The sequence below is a fragment of the Alnus glutinosa genome, chromosome 12 (genome assembly GCF_958979055.1).
Source record: "Alnus glutinosa chromosome 12, dhAlnGlut1.1, whole genome shotgun sequence".
Lineage (NCBI taxonomy): Eukaryota > Viridiplantae > Streptophyta > Magnoliopsida > Fagales > Betulaceae > Alnus > Alnus glutinosa.
This window is the reverse complement of record NC_084897.1, coordinates 18,944,226-18,956,013: the sequence shown is the minus strand read 5'-3', so window position 1 is coordinate 18,956,013 and position 11,788 is coordinate 18,944,226. Positions and strand designations below refer to the sequence as shown.

The following is an 11,788-nucleotide window of genomic DNA, read 5'->3' as shown; positions in this document are numbered from 1 at the left end:
AATCAAAGAAAGCTGGTAGCCTCCAGTAGAGAATCTAATGGAACCAAAGAAACAGGTTGGTCTGAAATCCTGAAGCCCATCCAACTTTCGTGGTGCATGACAAATGAATTTGGTAGAAAAATAACAGAGAAAAAATATGCTGTAAAAAAATGGATCGAGTCACGCAATCCAAAGAGAAGGAAAATTTGGTGGAGTCACACCATTAGGAAAAGAAGAGGAAGAAGATGAGTCACACCTCAAAGAATAAATCTGTTCATTCATCAATTATTCAATTCTATTATGTCTTCATTGGATTATAACAAAAAAAAAAAATACACTTAAATAGACACTGACCAAAATCCTAACCCTAATTTGACTGACTTTGAGCCAAACCCATTATTGAATTACAAAATAACACCCTTAACTAATAAAAATTAATTAAAACATAAATTAATTACTAATAACCTAAATAAAACTAAAAGATCCAATTATTCATTTCTCATCCCGCATCATTTAGACTTCTATAATACCATGCATCGAACAGCATAAATGCAGTGGATTCAGCTGGAAAACCTTACTGCAACTCCTCCATTGCTCTTAAAATTTAGATTTAGTTACTTGTAACACAGCTAACCAGTGGAGCACATACCACCAAATGATCAATTTTTGATTGATATCAATCGACAATATATATTTGCTTGATGAAGCCTGAATAGACAGAGGAAGATGCTTTGTTAAAGACTTGTACATACTACTGAGTTTTAGAACAGGAAAAGCTTTTAGAATATGGACAAGGTTCCAACATAGGAAACTTAATTCTATAAGAACAACAGATATTTTAGGAAGAAATTAAGGACAAAGAGCACGAAATACTACCAAGGAGTAGTCATTCATGTTATCCAGACATGATTATTTGTTAGAGATGAGAGATTTGAAGAAGTTGCCATAAATTTAGAATGTGATGGCTGGTGGCTAAAGTGAAGGAGTACTCTTGAACATTAATTTGTTTGACTTACACATACCAAATTATATGAAACATATAAAAAGCAGGACTGTACTTCTAGCCATGTGGATACTGAACTTGAGGATGTTTGCAATACATACACAAGGGTGGAGAATTCGTTTACACCTATTAATTTACTGCATTCTTATTGCTTTTTTCCTTCTTCTTCTTCTTCAAATTCATTTACACCAATTAATTTACTGAATTCTTATTGATTTTTTCCTCTTCCTCCTCTTCTTCTTCTTAGTCTTCTGCTTGCCAAAGGGTTATAAGAACCCATTCTTCCAAACTAATGAACGCCACAAGGTTCAATCTAAAGGACATCCTCCATACTTGCAATGCTAAGCAGCCTTTATAACCAAAAATCTTTTTATTAGATGGCAATGGTTCGATTCTTGCTTCTATTACTCAATAAAAGAGCAGTACCTTCCTCTTAATTTCTCTCGATTTTCCACACAAAAGGCAAATCTAATATACTTTTCAGCTAATTGTACTACAGTTCTTCAAATATTACTATGACAGAAAATTTCATAAAACAAAATATACCGTTGCTAATTACTCAAGTAACCAGAATCATAACATTTTCTCATTTCAGAAAATACAATCCAATATACATAAACAGAACACCGCCAATATTACTTAAAATGAAAAATAAAAAGAGCTACAAAAACTCTTACCTGTTACCCATATCTTTCCCTCTCCAATTCCAAACTATTGCAGCCAGTACCCAGACAAGAACAACACAAAGAAAACCAACAAGCTCCCATATATAAGCACAGCCTTCTGCCCAGAAGTCAGAGCATTTCCTCCAAGCCCAAACTGTTGGTTCTCGGCAAACCCAGCAATCTCCACACTCTTACTCTCAAAGAAGCTCCTCGCCGCCCCACAAGTCGGGCATCTCCAATCCTCCGGCAACTTATCAAACTGCAGACCCGGCGGTATCGGATATAACGGGTCTCCCACCGCTTCATCGTACTTGTGGCCACAAGACCTGCACTCGTAGATACCGGTGTTTAACACCGCAAACTTCTCTTCCAGGCGGCGCTTGTCGATCTTTTCTTGAGATTCTTGCGGCTCTTCAGGGGGTGAAGCTGGTTGCTCGCTTGATGTGGGCGTGTCTTCTTTGGATATGTCAATGGAGTGTGCGGTGCTGATCAGCCTGTGGGGCTTGTGAAGGATTGAGAGTTTGATGAAATGGGGTCTGGGTTTTGGCGGTGAGGATTGAGGGAAAGAGGATGAGAGGTGGAAAGAGAAGGTGGGTCTTGTTGCTGCACAAGCCATGAATGTTTTTCTTTGTGCTTTTGAGGAAACTGTGGATTAAAATGATTGTTTCTTTGTTGATCCTTGGTGTTGGGTTGAAGAGTAATCAAAGGGATCCATGCGAAGGTATATGCTGATTTTGAGAGGGACTGAGTTGGATAAGGTGGGAGCAGTGTCTGAGATTTTGCCAAGATTTTAATTTATTTAGAATTTTAGTTTATTTTATTTTATTTTATTTAATTATTTATAGTTTGAACTTTGAAGGTGAAGGTCATCAATGAGGGATCTGCTGTTTCTACAATCCTAGAAACAATTTCCGTCCAATTTTGCGGGCAGTTTATTTTTATTTTTATTTTTTTAAAAAAATAATAAAATCACTATAGTAAAAATACTAGGTCATTTTTTTTTGAAAAAAATAAATAAAAATAACGAAAATAAACTACTACGTAGACAAAGTTGGACGGGAATTGTCTACGATTGTACAACGATCATTTCAAGCGTTAAACACGCATATAAATGACAATTTAAATAGAGATATAATCTTTTGCTATCTTAAGACACAATTTTTGACCACTTTGTTAATGTGGCAAGGTGGTTCCCTAACTAGCTTTAGGGTTTTTTTTGTTTTTTTTTTTTTAAAAAAAAGAAAAATAAAAGTTGCCACGTGGATAAAAGTGGTTAAAAGTTGTGTCTTGGAGTAACAATGCATCATATCTCATTTAAATATGCTCGTTTGTTTGAACGGAAAACCTTTTTTTGGAAAAAGCTTTATCTATTTTTTCGGTTTTTAGTACGATAAATTTTTTTTTGTTAAACCGAAAATATTTGTAGTTAATCTCGTTTAAGCTGTGTAGAAAGGTTTTTGTTTTTGTTTTTTTTAAAAAAAAAAAAGAAAAAAAAATTCAAATTTGAACTTCTCCTCCTCACCTTTTTCTTTCTCGTAGTTCATTCGTTGCCGTCGCCATTACCTGTGCTATTCTGATGTTGTAAAAAAGGAGGGCATAAATAATAAGGTCTATTAATTTATATTTATTTACCATCTAAAAATACATTTATAATGGTGACTACCAAACAAGCCGCATATTGTTGTGGATTCTATGCCTCTCACAATTAAGGAAGAAATTAAACAACGGTGAAGAAGCATTCAGTTTCAACTAGATTTTTTGATGGGAGTAATGTTTTGAATGTTATTTCGAATATTAATGTTTCATTTGTTTTGTTGTAAAATATTTTTCAACGTACAAAAAATCGTAAATATTTTTTATATTTTCATTTAATCGTATAAACCAATAAAAATAATTTTTTTTATTTATTTGTTTACTACATAAGAATATTAATATAAATAATTTTTTAAAAATATTAACCTAAGAATTTGAGTTCTGACGGTGGTCCGACGTTGTTCCGGTGAAGTTCTGTCGATGGTCCGGCAATTGAGAAGTATAAGCTTTAACTTGAAAAATAGTTTACTATTTTTTTTAAAAATAAACTATTTTACGGAAATTAAAAAGGATTTTTTTGGTCAATCAAAAATATTTTTCAATTGATCATGATTTTCTATTATATCGGAAAATAAGAAAAATTATTTTCAAAATACATTTTATATCGAAGCAACCTGAGCTTAAATTCTAGATAACAAAAGAATGAAAAGAGGCCATTTTTAGTGTGTAGAGCATGTAAAAAAGATAAGACTGACTCTGGAATATGTGCAAACATCACCACGAGTTGAGAACAGTTTGAACGTGGAGGAATTGTACCAAGGTGAAACCAATAATGTGAAACAACCGGTAGAAGATCCTGAATGGGGTTGTTCAACAGCCATTTCAGGTGGGAAAAATGGAGATTAAGATTCTATACAATTATTTGTCTGAATTTCAGAAAATTTCGACATATAATTGTGAGAGACACTTGACCAAATAAAAAATTGAACTGCTCAATCACTTATCCAGTCAGGTAGGTCCCATAAGTAATCTCTCACAATCACATGTTCAAATTTTTTCAAATTTGACAAATAATTGTAGAAGATCCTGATCCGAAAAATAATTTCATTATGCAAACAAAGCAAAGGGAACTAAGCATTTATGAACAGAGAAAAGGTCACACAAATGCAGAAAGGTAATTAATTTACTTACGGGGGATAAACTATATAATAAACCATTTTCTGGAAATAAACAATCTATATATATATATATATTATATAAAACCATTTTCTACAAACATTTAAAGATTAAGAACAAACTACCAAACACTAAACAATTAGATACGATTATTGAACGAGTTCTGTGTCGAAATAAACAGAAAGTATAAACCCCAAAAAGCAATTACCCTCTACGCTATCAATAAACACCAAATAAATATTCATCGAATATGATATGAAAAAAAAAAAAAAAAAACCAGCCCACTTACTACAACGCCCCCATAGATTAGAATCAACCAATCACCGTCCCGTGGACCGCAACTCCTCCAAGGCCGCCCGAATCTGATCCTGCACCAACTCCAACCGCTTGGCGTACACCTCCAGCTCCAGTATCTGCTGCTTCCTCCACCGCTCGTCCGTCGCCGATCCTTCCCCTCCGCCGAAACTCAACGGCATCGCGTTCATCGCCATCGCGTTCATTCCCAATCCCCCGAACCCAATTCCGATTCCTCTTCCCCCAACCCCCATCGCATTGCTCAGCAGCTCCTTGAACAGCGGCGACAAGCAGCTCCTCACCGTCTCTTCAATCATACCCCCCAAATTGCTAGCGTTAGTATTGTCATTGCCGTTAGTTTTGTTATCTGTTTGCGACGGAATTCGCTTCTCTTCGCTGCGAGTCGCTGTTCGGGGCCGCTTGCGCGACTTTGGGGTCAAATTCGGCTTCTTCTCGACTATTTCGTCGGTGAAGTTAGGGTTTTTGAGGTTGGGATCTTCGTCGTCGAAGACAGAATCGTCGACAGCGAGGCGGCCGGTTGCGTTCTCGGCGTTGCTCCAGATCTTGCGGGAGATTTCGAAGGTGGCCTGGTCGTGGGGGCTCTTGAAGGAGAAGTCCTTTCCGGCGGTGATCTTACCAAGGACGTTGCGGTACTTCTTCTTCAAACGGCGAAGCTTCTCGACGAGCTGGTTCTTGTTGAAGTCGAGCTGGAGCTTGGACTTGATCTGGTCGTAGAACAAAGCGGTGTCGTTGTGGTGCGTGGAGCCCCGCGACGTCGTGTAGTCGAGGAATCCCTGGAGGAGCTCGATCTCGTCCTCGTCGGTCCAAAGCCGCTGGAACAGCCTGCGCGAGTCGTCGATGGGCTGGGGCTGGGGCTTTTTCTCCTCGGCCTCGATACGGTGTCGTATAGGGGAAGGCGTAGAGGAGGACGTGACGATCGCCATGGTGGTGGCGATTGCCGACGTGGAAATCGCCAGGCCGCCGTTGGGGACCGAGGAAGCCGGTACGGCGACGGTCACAGCGTCGGCGGCGGGCGATGAGGTGGATGGGGAGGCGGAGTTGATGACGTCATCGTTTTCGATTTCGATTTCGTCCTCGTCCTCGTCGTCGTCTTCGGATAATTCGTCGTCGTCATCGTCGAGGTCTTCTTCGGGGAAAACGGTGTCGTCTTGCTCGGAGGAGGCCATTAGACAAATTTTTAGAGTAAAAGAGGGAGGGAGAGGGAGAGAGAGAGAGAGAGAGAGCCTGGGTTTGATTTTCTTTTTTGTTTTTTTTTTTTTGGTTTTTTTTTGTTTTTTTGTTGGGATTGGGGTCTGGGGTTGTGGGGCTAAGGTTGGGCGAGGTGGTTAGGTTAGGCCGAGAGTGAAGGGGCTCACGAGGCTTCGTTGTATATGACTATATATCCGTGGTGGACTTGGTTAATTTCGGTGGAGAATGAGGGGGTGGGGGGGACCAGCGGACCCACGCGCATGCAGGGGTGCGTGTGAGTTTTCAAGGGTTATGGCTTTTTTTTTCTCTCTAATCACTAATCACTAATCACACCCTTAAACCATTAAAAATTACAAGTCAATACGAACTCCTTTAGGTTACGCTATCTCTTCATCCGCACACAGAGTCGTGCGTCCCAATTTTATTCTTGTTGGTTTGGTAAAAAAAGAGTTTAACTAAGTTTCATTGTTTTTCTTTTTACTTTTCTTTTTTAAAAGTAGAACAGAATGGGAAAGAGTCATTCCCATTCCGAATAGAAAAGGAAGTTATAGGGTAAGGAGAGAGATGAAAATGCAGTTGGAACAGTTTTAGCATCGGTCCGATAAGTCACAATGTCACACAAATAAGGAATAAGTACTTATAATCTCGGATCTTTTATCACTTTTGTAGTTAAGTATTCAAACTTTAAAAAGTGTCAATTTAGGGTGGCTGATTTGGGTGAGTTTGATGCTTTACCTAAGATGGGGTTCATGGTCTGCAAGTTAAGAGAGAGAGAAACCGAACTTGTAACCAGTTGTGGGTTGGGTGTCAAGGAAAAGAAGAGAAATCGGGAGTCAAGATAAACCGGACCTGTAATCAGAGCCGACTGTGGTGGAGGCTAAACTCAGCCAGAGTGGTGAGGGTGTAGTCGGCCACCGTCGTTGGTGTTCAGTTCCAGTTAGACCATAACAGGAAAAGACAAAAGTGCACCAATTTGATGATGGATTAGCTGCTTTTATCCTTATTTTATCATGCATGTTTAGCTGATGTGTCAAGGCTGTAAAAATAGAGTTTTACTGATGGTTCAGATAGAAGGGACTCTCAAATGGATATACTCCTATCGGGGCGCATGTGCATCCTGTCGTTAATCTTGAACTTGGTGTGGGCTTGGTCATTGGGGCCTTCCCTGATTTTGGTCTGCTTTGATAGCCCATCACTCCCTCCAGATGGGCTCTTCAAAATGTGGGCTTTGCAAAGGCGGGCCTGGATACACTAGATTGCATTAGATGAAACGTTTTTTTTTTTTTTTTTTTTTTAAAACCGTATCAGAGTAAACGTTTAATATGTAAAGATGTTGTCCCGTTACCTTGTTGATATACTTTCAAATTATAAAGTAAGTTAAGTAAATTTTGCTCAGCAGCTTACTATTATTTGAATTTTGAAAAAAAAAGAAAAAAGAAAAAAGAAAAAAAAGAAAAAGAAAAAGAAAAAAAAAACACCTCAAACAGATAGCTTAACATACAGTTATAATTTTCAAAGTTATGGATATTTAAAGCTTAGCTGTCTCAAGGCATAACACCAATAATACGTGAGGCTATCAAAATCTCTTTGAAGGCGTCAATGTTGTTTAGAAACTGTCGACGCAATAATTATCCTTAAAAGATTTATTCATTTATCTGACTTGATAGTTGTCGATCGGTTGATACCTAACTGCTTTAAAGTGATTGGTTGGGCTCTTGGTCCAAATTCTTCACCTTTTTCTCAACTTCCTTACTCTTTCTCCACCTTGATGCTGAAAAAAGATCATACCAAAAAAAGATTAAATAAATTACATGTTAGTTAACTATATGAGAAATTATATAAATATATCTTCTTCACGTATCATTTTCGAATCAATCATTGAATTTATAGAACTCAGATTAGCAGGTCCTCCCAAATTTTTTAAAAATAACCTTAAATATACCAAAAAAATAATTTTTTCCTCCCAAAATTATACTTTTGTCACCCCAAAATAATATGTGTCCCATTTTAGCTTTTTTTTTTTAGTTTTGCCCCATCTTTTAACACAAAATATAAAATACCCCATTCATTTAATTTCCTTCTATATTCTAGTTGGCTTCTAACTAGAAACTCAATTTGGTTTAAGACTCTGAAAATGCGAAGAAAAAAAAAAGTTAAATGGTTTGGTTTTTTGAGTGGTTATTCTAAGTGACTTCTAACCAATAATCAATTTTTTGAGTGGTTATTTTGCAGTCATTTGGGTTCACAATATTTGTTTTGGTAACACAAGTTAAATGGTTTAATCATTTATGATTTCACCATTGTTTGGCTCGACTCATAGCATTGTTATTTGGGGCTTTAAAGGATTGTTAGGAGAAAAAATCAACGATTATAAGTATCGTTTTTATTAGACCTTATAGATTATGTTTAGTTTTTTTTGCTTGTTTTTTTTTTTTTTTTTTTAGAGATAAGCTATTTTGCTAGTTGTTTATACCACTGTATGTTTGTGATGCCATGAGATTAAATATAAGACTACAATGCTTTTATTTAATAACAATATGCACAAACACAAATCTATGAAGATTTTAAATATCTATATACTTTTGTATTTATGCAAGTCCGTCCCCCCTCATCAAAAATCTTGGTTCCGCCCCTACAGATTAGGTCTCACAAATTTAATGGTGAATTTGAAACTTGTATAATTTATATATAATAGCTAAATGGGTAGGCAATTAAGATGCTTGTTTAAGACCATTAAATGAGATGCGTTATTTAATGGCCAATATTAGATTTTATAAAATTTAATGGTAAATATATTATCACGTCATTTTAAATTTTTAAATGATGTAGCGTCATATAAACTATTAGATACAACAAAATAAAATTTTGACAATGAAATGATTCCTTTCCATTTCAAGTAAAATGGAGAGAATTCTTGTCTCCTAATAATGAATAATGCTACTCTTTAGTCTTCACATCCATTTATCACATTGGCTGACGTGATGTGTTTAAGTGACTTTTTCATTTTTGTCACTTAAAACAATGTCAGGCAGTTCGAAATGAATGTGATAAATGGGTGTGAAAAGTAACATTACTCTCTAATAATATAATGCAACATAACTAAATAATGAGTAATGTTATATACCACATTTTTATCATATTTTGTTGATGTGTCGCTGCTAATTAGCTCTTTAAACTTTTTTTTCTTAACAATTGTTAATTGATAGTGCCACATAAATAAAAGAAAAATAAGATAAAAGTGTGGTTTCTATCCTGACTTAAATAATTAATCGGGAAACTTTACTTATAACCCCTGATCTTTCATCACTTTTGCAGTTAAATACTCAAACTTTAAAAAGTGTTAATTTAGGATATTCATATTTCAATTTTTTTCAATTTCAACCATCCGTTAGAATTTTTCGTTAAATCATGTCAAAATTTTCAAAATACTCCTGTGTTTTTTTTTTTTTAAAAAAAAAATTATAACAATTTTCAAAGATTCAAGCATGGGTATTTTTGAAAATTTTATTAAATTCTGACCAACACCTAAATCCTTGCACTTTTTTTTTTTCTTTGCCCAAAAAAAATAAGGGTGTTTTGGAAATTTTAACAGGATTTAACGGAAAATTTTAACGGATGGTTGAAATTGAAAAAAAATTGAAAGATGAATACCCTAAATTGACACGTTAATTAATTACAAAAATAATAAAAGATCAAGAGTAATAAGTTACATTTTTCCTAATTAATTACTTTACAAAGAGAAAAGAGGGGAGCCTCACTTGTGGTATTTTGTTTTCTTTAATTTTGATAACTAAAGATCCAACTTGATGAACTTGTAAAAAATAAGTAGTTTTATCATATATATTTTTCATTATTTATTTTATTTTATTTTATTATTATTCTTCGGGGATAATTACGTATATATAGGCCAGTAATGTGAAATGTCCTCAAGTGTGTCCGAAATCCTTGGGATATTGCAAGTGCAACTAATGGATTGTAGTGTTTTGTCTCCGGAATTCCAGCGTTTCTTTTAATGGCAAATTTCAACCACCTTTTATTCTACGTTTTTTTGGCTCCAAATCGGACCTACCATTTTAAAGCATGTTTGGAAACCGTCCGTACCAAACAAATACTCATTAATTAAGAACTCCTAAACCTTTTCATTAAAATGAGCGAAGAAAATGATTTCTTCATTCGTTGGCTGGATTCTGTTCTCTTCCTCTTCGTCTTCCTCTTCGTCTTCCTCTTCTTCCTCCCAATGCGAAGAAGAAGAAGAAGACGATGACGACTACATTTCGACTCACAATATTGACATTATCATCAACGACGAGGAGGAGAAAAAGAAAAAAGACGTCGTCTCGACTGACGATGATCGCAATATTCCAGTCGGCATAGCTGTCACCGACGCCTCCGCGTCTGTCACCTTAGCACTCCCCGCCACTGCCGCTGCGGTAGGGGATCGCCCTCCGATTACAACCACCACCACCACCACCGTCATCGGCAATCGAAAACGGCGTCGCAATGACGACGACGACGACAGAGATGCTCGGAGATCACTGTTCCATAGGATTTGGACCAAGGAGGACGAGATGGAGCTCTTGCAAGGGTTCCTGGATTACAAAACGCGACGTGGCAGCACTCACTGCAACGACACCGCATTGTTCTACGACCAAATCAGGTCCAAGCTCCAGGTGGTTTTCAACAAGAACCAACTCTTCGAAAAGCTCCGCAGGCTAAAGAAGAAGTACCGGAACTTTCTTTACAAAATCGACTCCGACAAAGATTTTTCTTTTAGGAGCGCTCACGATCAGGCCACGTTTGAAATTTCTCGTAAGATCTGGGGCGTGGACGATGATCATGATCATGAACCAAGTCCTAACCTTGAGGACCTCAATCTTGTCAATGTTAAGGTGGAGAGCGAGGAAGTTGTCGGTGATTCGAGGCCTCCCAAGGCGATAAAATCGAATAATGGGTCGGCGTCAAACCACAAAAACATCGACAACGATGATCATAACGATAATATTGAGGAGACAATGAGGAGTAGTTGTTTGTCGCCGTTGTTTAAGGAGTTGTTGAGTAATGCCTTCAGTCCGATGTCGGCGCCATTGAGTCCTGCCGGGGTGTCGGCGACGACAATGAATTTGCGGAGCGGGGAAGCGGTGGATGAGAAGTGGAGGGAGCAACGGATTTTGGAGTTGGAGGAGTATTCGAAGCGGTTGGAGTTAATACAGGATCAGATTAAGGGAGCATTGGAGGAATTGCGGTCTATGGGAGGGTGATGGAACTTAATTTGTAGACTTTTTGGGTCTTTGATTTTCTTCTCTCTCTCTCTCTTCTTTCTTTTCTTTTTTTTTCTTTTTTTTGTTCTTTTGTTCTTTTTTGTTCTTTTTTTTTTTTTTTGGCATAAAATGAGATGATCTATAAGAAATTAGTTGCCCAATATTTCTCTATGATTCAACAGAGTCAAAAAAAAATAAAAAAAAAATCTTTGCCCTACAAACCACTGCCACGGGCGTGTCCGATGTTTTGCTTGCACGGTACTAAAGCATACACTCAAGCAATAGCTTTTTGTGAGTTGGTCTTATAAATGTCAACGTGACTTTGGCCACCTTTAGTAACTCCTCCCTTTATGGGAAGAATTTTTTTGTTGAGTAAAAGTAAAAAGTGATTTATGTGATAATGTGATATAAAGTAAAACGAATTTATATGAAAAAAATGAAAAAAAAATAAAATTGTATTGTAGTTGGTTTTTTTTATTTAAATAATAATAAAAAATTGTTGATTTGATATAAAAAGTAAAAAATGTTAAAAATGTTTTGAAGTTAATGTTTTTTGGGAGGTGAAAATAAGGGGAGAAGGAGAGGAGTAGGATTAAACGGGCCCTTTTTCTTTTTTTCTTTGTGACTTTGTTCTTTCAAAGCTCTTTAAAATCTTTCATTTAAAACATTAC

The 11,788-nt window shown here is 36.5% G+C and overlaps 3 protein-coding genes across 3 annotated transcripts; 1 reads left to right on the top strand and 2 right to left on the bottom strand.

Moving 5' to 3' along the window:
* Nucleotides 1-236: 236 nt before the first annotated feature.
* On the bottom strand, nt 237-2,422 carry LOC133883135 (uncharacterized). Its single transcript, XM_062322357.1, has 2 exons — nt 1,660-2,422; nt 237-687 (listed from the first exon to the last, which is right to left on the bottom strand). The coding sequence occupies exon 1, from the start codon at nt 2,261-2,263 to the stop codon at nt 1,694-1,696; it is 570 nt and encodes a 189-aa protein (XP_062178341.1). The 5' UTR covers nt 2,264-2,422; the 3' UTR covers nt 237-687; nt 1,660-1,693.
* Nucleotides 2,423-4,475: 2,053 nt separating this feature from the next.
* LOC133851591 (probable transcription factor At3g04930) lies at nt 4,476-6,023 on the bottom strand. The gene has a single exon (XM_062288070.1). The coding sequence runs from the start codon at nt 5,835-5,837 to the stop codon at nt 4,677-4,679; it is 1,161 nt and encodes a 386-aa protein (XP_062144054.1). The 5' UTR covers nt 5,838-6,023; the 3' UTR covers nt 4,476-4,676.
* Nucleotides 6,024-10,019: 3,996 nt separating this feature from the next.
* Nucleotides 10,020-11,163, top strand: LOC133852617 (probable transcription factor At5g28040). Its single transcript, XM_062289386.1, has one exon. It carries the CDS (start codon nt 10,020-10,022, stop codon nt 11,115-11,117), a length of 1,098 nt encoding a protein of 365 aa, XP_062145370.1. The 3' UTR covers nt 11,118-11,163.
* The last annotated feature ends 625 nt before the right edge of the window (nt 11,164-11,788 follow it).

Excerpts from the sequence above, each read along its gene's own strand:
- LOC133852617 (XM_062289386.1), top strand. The coding sequence starts at position 10,020 with ATGATTTCTTCATTCGTTGGCTGGATTCTGTTCTCTTCCTCTTCGTCT.
- LOC133851591 (XM_062288070.1), bottom strand. The coding sequence starts at position 5,837 with ATGGCCTCCTCCGAGCAAGACGACACCGTTTTCCCCGAAGAAGACCTC.
- LOC133883135 (XM_062322357.1), bottom strand. The coding sequence starts at position 2,263 with ATGGCTTGTGCAGCAACAAGACCCACCTTCTCTTTCCACCTCTCATCC.